The sequence below is a fragment of the Podarcis gaigeae genome, assembly GCF_964106915.1.
Source record: "Podarcis gaigeae genome assembly, chromosome: 13".
In the NCBI taxonomy this organism is placed as follows: Eukaryota; Metazoa; Chordata; class Lepidosauria; order Squamata; family Lacertidae; genus Podarcis; species Podarcis gaigeae.
Window position 1 is genome coordinate 43,704,815 of NC_139689.1, and position 16,857 is coordinate 43,721,671.

The following is a 16,857-nucleotide window of genomic DNA, read 5'->3' on the forward strand; positions in this document are numbered from 1 at the left end:
AAGGTCTCAATACAGTGGTACCTCAGGTTACATACACTTCAGGTTACATATGCTTCAGGTTACAGACTCCACTAACCCAGAAATAGTGCTTCAGGTTAAGAACTTTGCTTCAGGATATGAACAGAAATCGGGCTTCGGCGGCGCGGCGGCAGCAGGAGGCCCCATTAGCTAAAGTGGTGCTTCAGGTTAAGACCAGTTTCAGGTTAAGAACGGACCTCCGGAACAAATTAAGTTCTTAACCCGAGGTACCACTGTATGCTTAAGTATGCCTTACTTTTGTTGGGATTTGGTCCCTGCATGTACCGGTAATTTTCCATTGTTCAGAAAACAAGTGTGCTGCCTACCTGTGCATTTTCTCAGCACGGCAGCATTAAGAAGCAAGGATCTCCCTGGAATCTGTGAACCATGAGATTATCTTGGAGCATGTTTAGGATTCTCCAAAGCTAGCTCACCCATGGAACTATCATCTCCCGTTCATCAAACCTCAGGATATTCATGCCCCTTGCTTGATAGTTATCTCTGATGAATGACTCTTTCTTTCAACAACTGGTCCAGTTTGCAAGAGGCTCATATGGGAGGGTTTCACAGCCAAACTCCCAAGTCGATGGGGGCCATAGGGGTCTCAGACAGCCATTTGATAAGAGAGGAGAAAGGCCGAGTTTCTCCCCAAGATGGTGATGAGAATGCCCCAACCTCTCTGGCGTTGTCTCCAGTATTCTATACTGCTTTTGATTTTTTGCAGAGGTAAGTGTCCTCTTTCCCGTCCTATTAGAAAAAAATATATAGTTGTCTTTCAGTGCTACATGGCATGAAAAATACTGTGAAACTGGCAGTAGATTGGACTAATGTGAGTATAATGCTATTGAGGGGAAAAACCAACCCTAAGATTTGCCTGAATTGTATGGGGAAAAGACCAACCTGTATATGTAATTGAGCACTGATCCTGCACAAAACTCCCATGGAAGTTAGAATTGCATCCAGTCTTTTATTGAGTATTTGTTCTGATTTGCTTGGAAACTCTACGAGTTTTAGCTACACTGCAAGCCTAAGCATGCCTACTCAGAAGTAAATCCTATTCAATTCAGTGGAGCTAAGCCGTAGTTCCAGTTTGGAGGGGATCCTGTATATTGCATTATTGATTTCCACAACCTGACCAAATTTCTGGCTAGGACTCTACAATAATTACGATGAATGAGGACATTGACATTTGCTGTTCTCCTTCTCTTGGAAGAACGTACATTTTTTTTAAAAAAAAAACAACATAGTGGAAATTGTGTGATTTGGAAACCCACAAAACGACTTGTTTTGATTCCAGTTTAACAAACATTTGGAACAAATTACAACAAATTTGCCTTTCTTGGTGAGCCCCCCTCTCTCTCCTGAATGTATGAGGCCAGCTTCTCCCTAGAAGCTCTACCTCATGGTTTATAAAGCTATTGTATTTAACTTTGGGGGGTGGGTGGACATCTGCTGGTGTTTAGCTTGGATTATTTTAGTTGGCAGCAGCAAAGTTACTTTTGATTTCCCATTCTTGGGCTCAGTTGCATTGACCGAATAAAGCAACAAAGTCATCCTGGCTTAAGCATAATAACACTGTGTTGGTGCACACCTGGAGGTGACTCCATTCAGGTGAACCTGAGGGACCTTGTTGTGGACCTGGGGTCACTTGCGGGGCAGAGAGAAGGGCAACGAAGCTGCCTGCTGTGCTTAGAACTGGCTTCAAAGCAGCTCAACGAAAAGAAACAAGGGAGCCCCTCTCCATTTCCAGCAGCTGCACAAACATACAATATGCAAAAAAGGAGCAGCCAAAGCAGTTATTCTGAACTGACAAGGGTAGTTCAGGGGAGCCCCAGCTAGATTTCTCTTTTCCTACTTCCTTCTTCACCTCTTCCATCTGTTGCCCCGTGAGGTGCAGCAGTGGCCATGACAATGAGAGGTTTACATACCCTCCAACATTTCGCTGGTGAAATGTTTTCGGAAGTCCTGAGTAACTGAGAGGGAGGGACGCGGGTGGCGCTGTGGGTTAAACCACAGAGCCTAGGACTTGCCGATCAGAAGGTTGGCGGTTCGAATCCCCGCAATGGGGTGAGCTCCCGTTGCTTGGTCCCTGCTCCTGCCAACCTAGCAGTTTGAAAGCACGTCCGGCGGGAAGATAAACGGCGTTTCCGTGCGCTGCTCTGGTTCGCCAGAAGCGCCTCAGTCGTGCTGGCCACTCGGCCAGTAAAGGGAAATGAGTGCCGCAACCCCAGAGTCGTTCACGACTAGACTTAACTGTCAGGGGTCCTTTACCTTTACCTTTAAGGAAAAATGGAACATTCTGGGATCAAATCAGAAACCAGGACAGCTTCTGTAAATCTGGGACTGTCCCTGGAAAATGGGGGCACTTGGATGTTTTGGCTATAGGGTGGGCCTGAGACAGAAGTGACTCCTGCAATTATCCCTCTCTGACCTCCCTCTCTCTCTCTCTCTCTCTCTCTCTCTCTCTCTCTCTCTTTCCTCCTTCAGGATGCACAGCACTGACCTATGATGACTTTGAAGATGAAAGTAAGAGAGAAACAAGTATTTGTTCTCTGGGAACAAGGAGAGCAAACCAGTCCTTAGCACTGCCCTTTCCCATTTATCTTTCCGTTGCCATTTCCACACTTCTCATACAGAGGGTACTGGGCCGTTAAGAAATGGGGACACGGGAGGGCCTTCCCAGAGGCTGCACCCTAGATTTAGAAGACCCTCCCTAGGGACGTCCACATAGCCCAGTGGTCCTCAAAGGGTGTGGTGTGCTTAAAGGTGGCGAGTGTGGTGGGAACATTCAAGGACAATCAATATTATATTCTGGGAATGATTTGTGTTGTTACAGAGCCACAGTCTTTTATACAGTGGTTCCTCGGGTTACAGACACTTTAGGTTACAGACGCTTCAGGTTACAGACTCTGCTAACCCAGAAATAGTGCCTCGGGTTAAGAACTTTGCTTCAGGATGAGAACAAAAGTCGCGTGGCAGCAGTGGGAGGCCCCATTAGCTAAAGGGGTACCTCAGGTTAAGATCAGTTTCAGGTTAAGAACGGACCTCCAGAACAAGTTAAGTTCTTAACCTGAGGTACCACTGTACTTTCTGGATATCTCACAATCATATGACAAAGTAGTTGTGTTCTGTGCTATAAATCAAGCACTGCTAGGAGTTGTTTTGTTTTCCAATGTATTTCTTATCGATAAAAAAATTGTTGTGGCGCGAGCAAATTTTTATTTTGGAAGTGTGGCCCAGAATCCAACATTTCTCCAATGAAAATATAGTCGTCCCATTCCGTAATGATAATTTTACTATTTATATCCCACCCATCTGACTGGGTTGCTCCAGCCATTCTGGGCAGCTTCCAACATATAAAAAAACATAATAAAACATTAAATATTAAAAAAAAACTTCCCTATACTGGATTGCCTTCAGACGACTCGGGGGTCAGATAACTCCATACCCTCCAACATTTCGCCAGTGAAAATAGTGATGTCCTAAGGAAAAGCAGGACATTCCGGGATCAAATCAGAAACTGGGACAGCTTCTCTAATTTAGGGACATCCCTGGGAAAAATAAGGACACTTGGAGGGTCTGCTGACCCAGAGAAAAATGTTTGAGAACCACCGACTTAGCCCCTTCTCTTTCCACTGTCAGGAAAACACATTTTAAATTCATCCAAATGTGTTTTAATGTGACCATTGTTTGGTCCTATTTTTTCTCTCTTTATATTTTTTAAAGTATTTTGATGTATTTTTAATGGTTGCTCTTAATAATCATCATCATAATTTTATTATTTGTACTTGGCCATCTGACCAGGTTGCCCCAGTCACTCTGTGCAGCTTCCCACATATATAAAGACATAATAATAATAATAATAATAATAATAATAATAATAATAATAATTTATTATTTATACCCCAGCCACTCTGGGCAGCTTCCAACAAAATATTAAAATACAATAGTCTATTAAACATTAAAAGCTTCCCTAAACATAATGAAACATTACAAACTGATCGCCTTGGGTAATATATTGTAGAAAGGTGGGCCAATAAATTGAAAGAACGGACAAACAAATTGTACGACAAGCAGTAGTTTGGCAGGTGAAGCGTTTCTGGTGTCTCTGCACATTGAGGAGGAAAGATTTCAGCTGCTGAATTTGTGCCTGCAGTGACGGTGCTTAAAGGCACATGAATGCTGCCAGAAAAAAAGTGGTAATCTCTTCCCAAGACAGTAACAGATTCCCTCCCTCTTTAATGGGGACATCAGGTTAGGGCAAGGGGGAACTTTTCATTTGTGCTTTCCTCCCCACTCCTCCCCAAACTGGAAGAGATCCCAGAACTACCTAATATTTTTGGATCAGGAATAGGGAGCCGCTGCCTTGGGAAGGAAAGCGTTCGGTGCTTTTTGGCTTTTGAACAAGGAGGTTCTTGAGAGGAAACCATGGATGTTTATAAAAATTATTCGGAACAATGTGGAAGGAGCCGATAAGGCAGGGATTCCTTTTCTCTTTTTTTTTAACAGTAACACTTAGGGTCAACCAGTGAATTTTTACGACGCCAAGGCAGATAGAAGTTAATGTTGTATTGTGCAACACGTAATATATCTACGGAACTCATAGTCCCTGGGTGTTCTGATGGTAGAGATGGCTTTCAAAAGAATTGTTTTCTCTCTCTTTTGACTTCTTGGGGAATGTTCATTCATGTCCTTTGACCATTGCAGCCAAGAATAAAAGATTTACTTTTGAAAGCAGGATGATTCCCAGTTGTCAGATATACTGGCTTGGTTTGCTATGTTAATGTTATGTACTGAGTTGAATAGGATCCAAAATGCAGCAGTCTGATTGGTCCTAGAACAATAGGATTCAGAATGCAGCAGTCTGATTGGTCCTAGAACAATAGGCTCCAGAATGCAGCAGTCTGATTGGTCCACAGGAGCCACCCAATCCAGCTCCAGGTGGAAGTGAATCCGCGACCTGATTGGCTAATTCCGGGATTCTCCTGTAGGCCAATCATGTGGGGCCCATTGTGTAAATAATGTATATAAAGCAGACACTCTGGGGGAACTTCCTTTCCTCCTCACCACTATGAGCTGAATAAAGAGCATGAAATCCACTCTCGACTCCGAGTATATTTCAGTTAAACAATAGTTTAAAACAGGGGTCAGCAAACATTTTTAGCAGGGGACTGGTCCACTGAAGAAGAAGAAGAGAAGGTCCCTCAGAAAGGGGCCCAGACTATATTTTCGGGGGGGGGGGGGTTGAATGAATTCCTATGCCCCACAAATAACCCAGAGATGCATTTTAAATAAAAGGGCACATTCTACTCATGTAAAAAGACACTGATTCCCGGACCACCTTTGGGCCGGATTTAGAAGGTGATTGGGCTGGATCCAGCCCCTGGGCCTTAGTTTTCCTACCCATGGTTTAAAATAAACTATTGCTTAATGTGCACAAGCACATCTCCTGCACAGCTGCTGCTCTGAACCTCGCCATGCAGAGGAGAAAACAAGCCCCAGGCAAGCTAAAGTGTGTCTTGTTGTGATGTGTGAAGCTGTGCTCGTGGTTTGTTATCTTCAAATAAACCAAACGAAGTAAACTAAGGACATGGTTTGGTTGTAGGAAACAAACCATGGTTCTGGGTTCACACATCACAACACTGAGACTCTGGCTAGTTTCCTCCCTTGAATGGCACAGACGGGACTAACTTCAACTCAGTGGGTCTACTCTGACTGTGATCAACTCAGATACAACGGATAGTTTGTCTTTTAACTACAGTTTAACACAGCATTTGAACGCAGACATTGGGGCTTAAGGTTGCCTGGATGCCTTGCTTGCTGGTCACTTCAAAGTTCCTCATTCCTGATCTTTGTAGTTGTGACAGGAGGGAAAACCAACATGCACATCCTCAGAGAGGCACTCGTGAACACAGCGTTTCTGGGCTGAGCCTTTGTCCTCCTCCAGATGTTTGTCCCCCCAGCAGAGATTTAATAATCTCCATCATCCCTCGCTTGGGAAGCTCTGGGGTGAGGGGAGGTCTCTGCTGGAGAGAAAAGCGCTCTGCCAAGATATATCTTTGATCTGATTTACAGAGCCTAGGACTTGCCGATCAGAAGGTTGGTGGTTCAAATCCCTGCGACGGGGGGAGCTCCCGTCGCCCGGTCCCTGTGCCTGCCAACCTAGCAGTTCGAAAGCACGAAGTGCAAGTAGATAAATAGGTACCACTCCGGCGGGAAGATAAACAGCGTTTCCGTGCGCTGCTCTGGTTCACCAGAAGCGGCTTAGTCATGCTGGCCACATGACCCGGAAGGTGTATGCTGGCTCCCTCAGCCAATAAAGTGAGATGAGCGCCGCAACCCCAGAGTCGGCCATGACTGGACCTAATGTCAGGGGTCCCTTTACCTTTACCTTTATGGATCAGTAGTTGGGCTGATTCCATCTGTCTTTCTCTTAAGTTTGTGTCAGTTCTGGAGCCAAAAGTGAAGGTGAAATTGTGTATACAGTACAGGGGAGATGAAGCAGCCTTCGCAGGTTCCCCTTCTTTAAATAGATCTTTCTTGAGGAAGGTAATAGTTGAGCTAGTGAGTCCCCAGGCCTGCCCTATCACTGTTATTCATCCTACTGCTGTTCCTAGACTAACATCTACCTTCTCCTTCCAGTCTCCTACCTGTATCCAGATGAAGAAGGTAAGCAATGATCTCTTCCTCCCATCTCCTCTGTTGCAAAACAGAAGTCCTTGCTCTTCTTTTAGCCACAGGTTTCTGTTTTAATGAGATCTGCATCCCAAAATGGTCTGTTTACCCAATATCTCACTTTTTATTTTGTGACCTCTGTTGGGCATTTTCACATGTGACACACACTGCATAATAATAATAATAATAATAATAATAATAATAATAATAATAATAATATTTTTTTATTTATACCCCGCCCATCTGGCTGGGTTATAGCGAACCAGACAGAGGGTCTTCTCAGTAGTGGCACCTGCCCTGTGGAACGCCCTCCCACCAGATGTCAAAGAGAAAAACAACTACCAGACTTTTAGAAGACATCTGAAGGCAGCCCTGTTTAGGGAAGCTTTTAACACAGTGTTTTTCAACCTTTTTTGGGCAAAGGCACACTTGTTTCATGAAAAAAAATCACGAGGCACACCACCATAAGAAAATGTTTAATATTTTTTTCTTTAATGGCAAACAAAAACGTTGCGGACCGTTCTCTGCTCAGCGGGGATCGATCCGCTGATTCCCGCTGAGCCGGCGGATGACAGCTCCGTCTCCGCACTGTGTGTGGGGAGGGAGATGTCAGAGCCCCGCTGCTCACTATGGGGAATCGGATGAGAGCGGACGGCCTGTCCGCTCTCATCCGATCCCATCCGATCTGATCCCCACCCAGGACGGATGGAAAATAGGGTGGACACAGTCCGGCGCCTGCCTAGTGGGTGAAAATTTGACTTTTTTTTTTAAAAAAATCTTTCGAATTTTTCAATTTTTCCCACGGCACACCAGGCAACATCTCGCGGCACACTAGTGTGCCGCAGAACAGTGGTTAAAAAACACTGGTTTAACAGACTGTTGTATTTTAATATTTTGTTGGAAGCCACTCAGAGTGGCTGGGGAAACCCTGCCACATGGGCGTGGTATAAATATATTATTATTATTATTATTATTATTATTATTATTATTATTATTCAACAGATTTGCACATCCCTAGTTACATGCACCGTTTGCCTGTTGGGTTGAATGTAAAAAGCTGTCTGGAATGTGATTTGATTCCTCTCCCAATTCAACACCATTTGCACACGGTGTAGAATCAGGCATCCTTTCTGCTGCCTACAAAACTAGAAGTGATGTTTGTCAGGTAGTTTGCATTTCCGTAGCTGATGTTTAATAAATGAATTGCTGGCAAGATGCCATGAACTGATTTTAGAATGTTGTATTATTTTACTGTTGTTAGCCACTCTGAGTCCGGCTTTGGCTGGGGAGGGCGGGATATAAATAAATTATTATTATTATTATTATTATTATTATTATTATTATTATTATTAGCAGGGGGTGGGGGCACACACTGAGCTGCATGGAGATGTATGATGGGATGGGGCAGGGGATTTTTTGCCTGCCACAGTCCCAGTCAGAATTCTCTTCTGATCTCTCATTCTCGGCTAGGGCCTTTTGAAGAAGAGGACGACCAAGCCAGTGACTGTGGAGATACCTACTATGACTGGGTAGCGCTGTTCTGCTGGCCCAAATTTCATGCTTCCATCATGGCTGCAGCAGAGAGCAGCAGGTGTATCTGGGAAACAACTGGCAGGTATAGATTTCTCAGCCGCAGACCTGGTTCCTGGTACCTTAGGGGGGTTGGTTTCTTGATTTATTTTATATATAGGCCTCCCCCCCATTTATGTGGGGGTTACATTCTGGTGTGTTGTTCCCTCTATGGCAGAGACCATGCCTTCCAAGATTTCTCCAATGGAAACAGGGACTCTTACCACACTCTTAAAAAGCAGAGACATCACCTTGCCAACAAAGGTCCGTATAGTTCAAGCTATGGTTTTCCCAGTAGTGATGTATGGAAGTGAGAGTTGGACCATAAAGAAGGCTGATCGCTGAAGAATTGATGCTTTTGAATTATGGTGCTGGGGGAGACTCTTGAGAGTCCCACGGACTGCAAGAAGATCAAACCTCTCCATTCTGAAGGAAATCAGCCCTGAGTGCTCACTGGAAGGACAGATCCTGAAGCTGAGGCTCCAGTACTTTGGCCACCTCATGAGAAGAGAAGACTCCCTGGAAAAGACCCTGATGTTGGGAAAGATAGAGGGAACAAGGAGAAGGGGACGACAGAGGACGAGATTGTTGGACAGTGTTCTCGAAGCTACCAGCATGAGTTTGACCAAACTGCGGGAGGCAGTGGAAGACAGGAGTGCCTGGCGTGCTCTGGTCCATGGGGTCACTGAATGACTGAATGACTAAACAAGAACAACAACAACCATACTCTCCAACACGTATACAGTGAAAATAGGGATGTTCTAAGGGAAAGCGGGACATTCCAGGATCAAACCAGAAAGTGGAACGGCTTCTGTAAATCCGGGACCATCCCTGGAAAATGGGGACACTTGGAGGGTCTAAGAGATATTTGATCCTGAGTCTGAGCTCCTTGAGAAATTGGTTGCCATCATGCCATATATTTCCTGTTCTTGGTGCAGTGAGTACATTAGGCAGGGAGTAAAGGCAAGCTATCGCAATGCAAGGGTTGCCCCTTTAAGGATTTTCACTCCTCAGACATGGATGTGGAGCTTGGGGAGGGGAGTCCATGCCTGGAAGGTTGCTTTTTTCCCCCCAACGTATTTTTTATTTGCCCAGGAACCTCACCAAATGCTAGAGAGGATGCACCTTCACAGGCACATACCTCCACATTAGGGCGTATCATAAAAAACTTTACAGTGGTGCCTCGCAAGACGAAAGTAATCCGTTCTGCGAGTCTCTTCGTCTAGCGGTTTTTTCGTCTTGCGAAGCAACCCTATTAGCGGCTTAGCGGCTTAGCGGCTATTAAAGGCTTAGCGGCTTAGCGGCTAAAAGGCTATTAGCGGCTTAGCGGCTTAGAAAGGGGGGGAGCGAAAAAATCGCAAGACTCGCAAGACGTTTTCATCTTGCGAAGCAAGCGCATAGGGAAATTCGTCCTGCGAAGCGCATTGAAAAACGGAAAACCCTTTCGTCTAGCGGGTTTTTCGTCTTGCGAGGCATTCGTCTTGCGGGGCACCACTGTTATTTTGAAAATGCCTGCTCCAAAGGTCTTATCTTACTCCACATGGGATTATATAGTGGTACCTCGGGTTAGATACGCTTCAGGTTGAAGAAAATGTTTCATTTAACATTTGTTAAAAAACCTGAAGCATTTTTGTTAGGGATTGTAGGGAAAGATCTACCAAAAAAGCTGAAAAACATCTTCATGTATGCGACAACGACCGCGAGAGTTTTAATAGCACAAGGATGGAAGACTGAAGAAACCCCAACTAAAGAATCATGGCAAGAAGAATTGATGGACTATGCAGAACTGGCAAAATTCACATATAAGCTACGGGACAAGGATAACTGTGACTTTAAAGATGAATGGGAACCCTTTACAAAGTATTTGAAGACTCAACTGAGTGAACTGGACTCCTTGACTGGCTTTGAATAAACATTCACAAACTTTTTTATTGATGATAATCAGCTAAATAGTTTGAGGATCTATACAACTGTGTAACATGCAGAAAATAGCATTCTTAGAGAAATCAAAGACTGGAACTGAGGGAAGCCGGGGGGGGGGTTGTGGGGGGGAGGGAAAATGGGGGGGAAATAAGGATGATATGTTTCTGGATAATATGTTTTGTTTTAATTTTGAATAAAAAAAAGTTAAAAAGAAAAGAAAAGAACGGACCTCCGGAACAAATTAATTACTTAACCCGAGGTACCACTGTATGGCTATATCTGAAATTTCATGCATATCAGTTAATGTCTTGACCCTGCTCCAGTGAATTGAAATTTCAGCCTTCACGACATAGGAAAACAGCCAAGTAAACAGCTATTTTCGTGGAGGAGGGTCAAGATATTAACTGATATGCATGAAATTTCAGATATAGCTATATAATCCATAGTGTAGTAACATAAGACATTTGGAGCAGGCATTTAAAAAAACAACACGTTTTTTATGAACCGCCCTACTGAACACCCTATGCTTTTCAGTGGAGCAGGGTCAATATATTAACTGATATGCATGAAATTTCAGATATAATCCCTAGTATGGTAAGATAAGACCTTTGGATAGGCATTTTTGTTTAAAAAAAAGTTTTTTTTTATGAACCGTCCTACTCCACATGTGGTGGGAATGCCCCAAAATCCAACTATTCTGGACAACAATCATACAAGAAATATGCAAAATAACTAAGCAAGTATTAGAGGTCACCCCAGAACTGGCCCTGCTAAACGTCTTCCAAGATAAGAATGCCCACTCACATCATAAAGAGCTCATAGCCCACCTACTCTCAGCAGCCAAAAGCATCATAGCAAGACACTGGAGAGACCTGTCAGGAGTAAGCATGGACCAATGGTACCAAAGAGTATGGGAAACAGCCTTATTAGAAAAACTAACCAATAACCTGAAACTGACATGGGGACAAATAGAAGAAGACACCTTCACTCCGGTATGGCTCCGGTACAGCCTAGAAGCATTCTTTGGAGGTAGGAGTCTGTCAAGCCAGGTTTGTGGATCCTAGTGATCTGTCCATGGTCCTGTAAGCCTCGTTCTGACCTCCCTGCTTCTCCTGTCTGTACCCCAACACCTCTTTTTCAGTTACCTTTGGATATGGCACTGATGGTCCTCATTTCTGACATGTCCTGGCACTCCTCTAGGCAGAAGTGGCTCTTCCAGACAGAGGGCCTTCTCGGTAGTGGCGCCCGTTCTGTGGAATGCCCTCCCTTCAGATGTGAAGGAAATAAGTAGCTATCTCATCTTTAAAAGACATCTGAAGGCAGCCCTGTTTAGGGAAGTTTTGAATATTTAATGCTGTGGTGTTCTTAACACTCGATTGGAAGCCGCCCAGAGTGGCTGGGGAAACTCAGCCAGATGCACGGGGTATAAATAAATTATTATTATTATTATTATTATTATCATCATCATCATCATCATCATCATCTTCATCCATTGGTTGTGCCATTAGGGTGTGTTGAATTTGTCAACTTTCAAATTCTGTAAATGGGAATTTGAAAACTTTGAAAACTTGGGAATTCAAAGAAGAAGAAGAAGAAGAAGAAGAAGAAGAAGAAAAGTTTGGATTTGCTATCCCGCCTTTCACTCCCCTTCAGGAGTCTCAAAGCGGCTAACATTCTCCTTTCCCTTCCTCCCCCACAACAAACACTCTGTGAGGTGAGTGGGGCTGAGAGACTTCACAGAAGTGTGACTGGCCCAAGGTCACCCAGCAGCTGCATGTGGAGGAGCGGGGAAGCGAACCCAGTTCACCAGATTACGAGACTACCGCTCTTAACCACTACACCACACTGGCTCTCAAAGGATATTTTGGTTAAATTAATCTTATTTAGTTTTGGTTGGTGAGTAAAATGTGTGTACAAATGCACCACAATCATTAAAAACGATTGCTAAGTACTTGCTGTTATGTAATATTAATTCATTTATTAAGCATTGCCAGACATTTTCAGACAGCAAAATTAAAACTCTTTGGCTTTCCAAAAGCACTTCATGTGCTTCTTCAACAAATGTTCTTCTTCTTATTTATTAAATTTCTATACCGCATCTCATCTGAAGAACACGGGGCGGTTTACAATATAATGTTGTCCAATCACAAAAATAAAAGCAGTTTTGATTCCCTCACACCTAAAAGCTTATTTTTAAGACCCCCTCACTAAAGACATTTGCAAAGAGAGAGAGAGAGAGAGAGAGAGAGAGAGAGAGAGAGAGAGAGAGCATAGAGTCGTACCTTGGAAGTCGAACGGAATCCATTCTGGAAGTCCGTTTGACTTCCAAAACATTCAGAAACCAAAGCGTGGCTTCTGATTGGCTGCCGGAAGCTCCAGCAGCCAATCGGAAGCCCCGTCGGACGTCCGGCTTCCAAAAATAGTTTGCCAACCGAAACAGTCATTTCCGGGTTTGCAGCGTTCGGGAGCCAAAACGTTTGAGAACTAAGGTGTTTGAAAACGAAGGTTCGACTGCATTTGAATTCCTCCCACCCAAATGCATATTTTTAAGACCCCTCACTGAATAAATTTGCAAAAGTCAAGTATTTCCCCCTAAAGTGGCACGTCCTAGAATCATAGAATCATAGTTCACCCACCTGCAATGCAGGAATCTCAGCTGAAGCATCCATGACAAAGCGTGTTCTCCCCAAATGAGAGCACGGGTTGCGGGGGGGGGGGGGTGGTCTGCCAGGCCAAACCTCTGTTGCCAGGCAGGTTAAATGGTTATTGCCTGAAGCAACGATTGGATGACTGGGTTGCTGGGGCAAATTGCATGTTGCAATTTGGGTGGGTGGGACCAAAGGTTTTAAATATCGGGGCACTCTGTCTTTTCCTTTCTCTTTCGCTGAGTGCATCGGATCACCCTCCCGCCCGCCCTGTGTTCCGGTTGACCTTGCTATGCCTGTCATGGGGTCGTCTGCCTTGGGGCAGGGGCCTAGTAGGAATTTTGCCATTTGGCTGATTGGCTGGTGCCATCTGGCTTTTGCCTACTACTTAGCAATTCATCACAACTTGTAAGGTTGCAGTTAGGCATTGGTTATAAAAATTGGTGGAGGAGGGGTCAGGATAGGCTGGGCCTGCCCCTCCAATGGGGGTGGAAAGGAATTCCGTTAAAGGAATCCTGGGGCTTGCCATGATTTCGTCCAATCCCTGAAATGGGACCAGGACCAGCAAGCCTTGGGGAGCAGATTGGGTGAGCGGTGAGGGATTGACGCTCAGCTCAACTGATCCCCAATACAGTGGTGCCTCGCAAGACGAAATTAATTCGTTCTGCGAATTTTTTCATCTAGTGAATTTTTCGTCTTGCGAAGCACGAAATCCCATAGGAATGCATTGAAAATCAATTAATGCGTTCCTATGGTCAAAAAAAGTCCAAACAAAGCCAAATTTGGTACAACAAGAGTTTATTAAGTGCTCTTTAAAGTCACACATACTGTAAAGAGCATTTCAAAATTCAAACCCAGAATTTTTTTAAAAAAACAGCAGAGTGGCCCAATGGTCACAGAAAATCATAAAAATGCAGGGGGGGAAAACAAGCTTCCAGATTCTTGCAAACCCCTCCCCAACTGTTCCCCCAGCCACCCAGCACACAGAAATTCAAATCCAGAATTTTTTAAAAAAAACAGCAGAGTGCCCCAATGGTCACAAAAAATCATAAAAATGCAGAAAAACACACACAAGCTTCCAGATTCTTGCAAACCCCTCCCCAACACCAAGTCCTTGAATTCCAAACACCCCAACCCAAAATCCACCCCCCCCCAAAAAAAAGTTTTAAAAGCTTGACTTACCAAATGGCTGCAAAAGAAGTTTTGGAAAAGCTTCAAAAATCACCAAAGTCTTTAAAAACCTCAAAAAAGGCTACTATGTACACTGCGTTCTATGAGCTGCTCCTCAAAGTCAAGTTGCAACTGTATTAACGGTGTTAAGAAAAAGGAAACAAACTTGTAAGACATTTTCGTCTTGCGAAGCAAGCCCATAGGGAAATTCGTCTTGCGAAGCAGCTCAAAAAACGAAAAACCCTTTCGTCTAGCGAGTTTTCCGTCTTGCGAGGCATTCGTCTTGCGGGGCACCACTGTAGTCAGTTCTGTTCCAGGTGGGGGGGGGGGGACAGATAGTCATAACCAATGCCTAAGCAACCACTCACAGATTATGTATTTTAATAAAGTTGTGGCCCAATTTTTTAGGCCAAAAACCTTAAACTAAAATTATGTGTGATTTTGTGAATTATTTTGAGGGGTGGCTTGGGGACCTCCACATACAAATAGCCTATCATGTTCCATCCACCACAACCTTTTCATTTTGTCCCTCTGCAGCATGTATAGCGAGCTGGTCCTCTGTACTGGGCTGCTGGCTGAAGGGATGGGCTGCCCGGTGGCCAGTCCCACATTGGACGCCTTCTTCATGAGAATCCACGCGGAGTACTTCGCCAACTGCTCCCTCCCCCGTGACCCCACAGAGCTTCGGACACCCACCGGAGTGGTCATCATCCTGACCTCCCTGCCGGTCTGTTTGGTGCCCCTCTCCATCGCCCTCGTTCTCCGCAAGGCACGGGGTCCCGAAACTGCACTGCAAACTCCCCCGCGGTGGGCAACAGTTCGAAAGGGAGTGGTACTGCTAAATGCTGAGAGGTGTGAGACGTCTAGCCTGGAAGACAACTGAGAGCAACTGGGCTGAAGTGTGAAGGAGAGGCGGATTTTATTGCTGTTTTGTTTTGACATCACATTTTTATTAAATATCTTTAAATTCCAGCTTTCAAGTTTTACATTTCTCTTTAAACTTCGCTTAAACTTTTAAGTGTCTATACGCTTATCGCGTTTATAAATTTCAAATTTATTGTTGCACATTGTTTTAAATGTTTGTTTTCCTTCTGGGATTGTACCCCCAAGTGTGTTTTATAAGCTGGTCAATAAATTATCTATCTATCTTTAAACTTTGACTTTCTGCCTTTTCTTCCCTACTGTTCTGAATCCCATCTCATCTACATACTGCCTTCTAATGAACATCCCACCTAAAATATATTCTTTCATTTCAAATATTATCATCTTTCTTCCGCTGCTCACGTTTCAAATCCTGCTTGCGATTTCATCTGATTATGGTGTTTTTCAGAGATTCCCAAAAAAAAGGCTTCTATTCTTTCACAAATAGACCATCATGCTGTTGTTTTTTTAATTTTTGCTGTTTCCTTCACCAGTTCTGCATAGTCCATTAGTAGCTACTCCCTGTCCCTTGAATTTTATTTCTGAAATTACATATTCGTAGTGCTTCCCCCCCTTAAAAAAATTGTTTAGGGGTACTCTCATTTTCCTGCTCATTTTGAAATACTGCCCCTCAGTGAGGCCAAGCTTAGATTCACAAAATGTTTGGGGTAAGTGTACCCCTGCGTCCCCCCAGAAAAGCATTGCATATTCTACTTGTCTGAAATTATTTTTTTTAATAGAATATTTATTAAGATTTTACAAAGACATAAAAAGAAAAATACATAAAAAAAGAAAAAAGAAAAATAAAAAGACAAAAGACAAAAGACAAAAAGATAAGAAAAAATTAAAAACAAATCTATATTTTATAACTTTAAACTCATTAGCTTGTTTCCTTGACCTCCTCACACCTCCCCTTTTTGTAATCCCATTTGCATAATCAAATCAGCAAATCCTTGCCCTCTTTCATTTATCTTAACTCTATATCTTAGCATATTATAAGTCTATATTTCCATCCATTATCAATTCCTTTTTGCATATTCTTATTAACTTTGTTGCTAATGCCACTTATTTTTAATCCAACGTTCATTAATTTTACAGTATTTCTGCAAGTAGTCTTTAAATTTCTTCCAGTCCTCTTCCACCAACTCTTCTCCCAGGTCTCGGATTCTGCCAGTCATTTCCGCCAGTTCCATATAGTCCATCACTACTTGTCTGAAATTACACATTAGCCCATACGGAGACTTTTCTGCAATAGCAATGTTAACCCAAAGCCCCAGAAGAACGGAAGCCCTTTTTCGGACTACTTAAGGAAATATTGCAGTTTGATGAACTCACAAGCAGGATTTTAAATAAGAGCAAGAGAAGGTATTAGAGAATACAGTATTGATGTTATGGTAAAAGATAGAAGGTATTGCACAGCAGGGGACGCGGGTGGCGCTGTGGGTAAAAGCCTCAGCGCCTAGGGCTTGCCGATCGCAAGGTCGGCGGTTCGAATCCCCGCGGCGGGGTGCGCTCCCGTTGCTCGGTCCCAGCGCCTGCCAACCTAGCAGTTCGAAAGCACCCTCGGGTGCAAGTAGATAAATAGGGACCGCTTTCTAGCGGGAAGGTAAACGGCGTTTCCGTGTGCAGCTCTGGCTTGCCAGAGCAGTGATGTCACGCTGGCCACGTGACCCGGAAGTGTCTTCGGACAGCGCTGGCCCCTGGCCTCTTGAGTGAGATGGGCGCACAACCCCAGAGTCTGGCAAGACTGGCCCTTACGGGCAGGGGTACCTTTACCTTTATTGCACAGCAGAGGGGGAGAAATAAAAACACCATGGAAAATGAGGTGGGAAGTCAGAAAATGATAAATTTATTTTCCCCCCCAATTTTTTTTACTGGCTTTCCAAATTTACAACAAGCACACAAAAAAGAAAAACATTACAATTTTAAAAAGAAA

At 43.9% G+C, this 16,857-nt stretch overlaps 1 protein-coding gene and 2 long non-coding RNA genes across 3 annotated transcripts in view; 2 read left to right on the plus strand and 1 right to left on the minus strand.

The window, feature by feature from the left end:
- LOC310830278 overlaps positions 1-16,857 on the minus strand; it is a 73,469-nt gene that overhangs the window by 24,724 nt on the left and 31,888 nt on the right. The window lies entirely within an intron of this gene.
- LOC310830358 lies at positions 632-6,688 on the plus strand. Its single transcript, XR_014557628.1, has 3 exons — positions 632-744; positions 2,506-2,544; positions 6,661-6,688. It is a non-coding gene; the product is annotated as an uncharacterized lncRNA (long non-coding RNA).
- LOC310830871 (uncharacterized protein) lies at positions 8,088-14,967 on the plus strand (the record flags this gene model as incomplete). Its single annotated transcript, XM_083710705.1, has 4 exons — positions 8,088-8,308; positions 10,776-10,779; positions 13,075-13,238; positions 14,538-14,967. 4 exons carry the CDS (start codon positions 8,088-8,090, stop codon positions 14,881-14,883), a joined length of 735 nt encoding a protein of 244 aa, XP_083566831.1. The 3' UTR covers positions 14,884-14,967.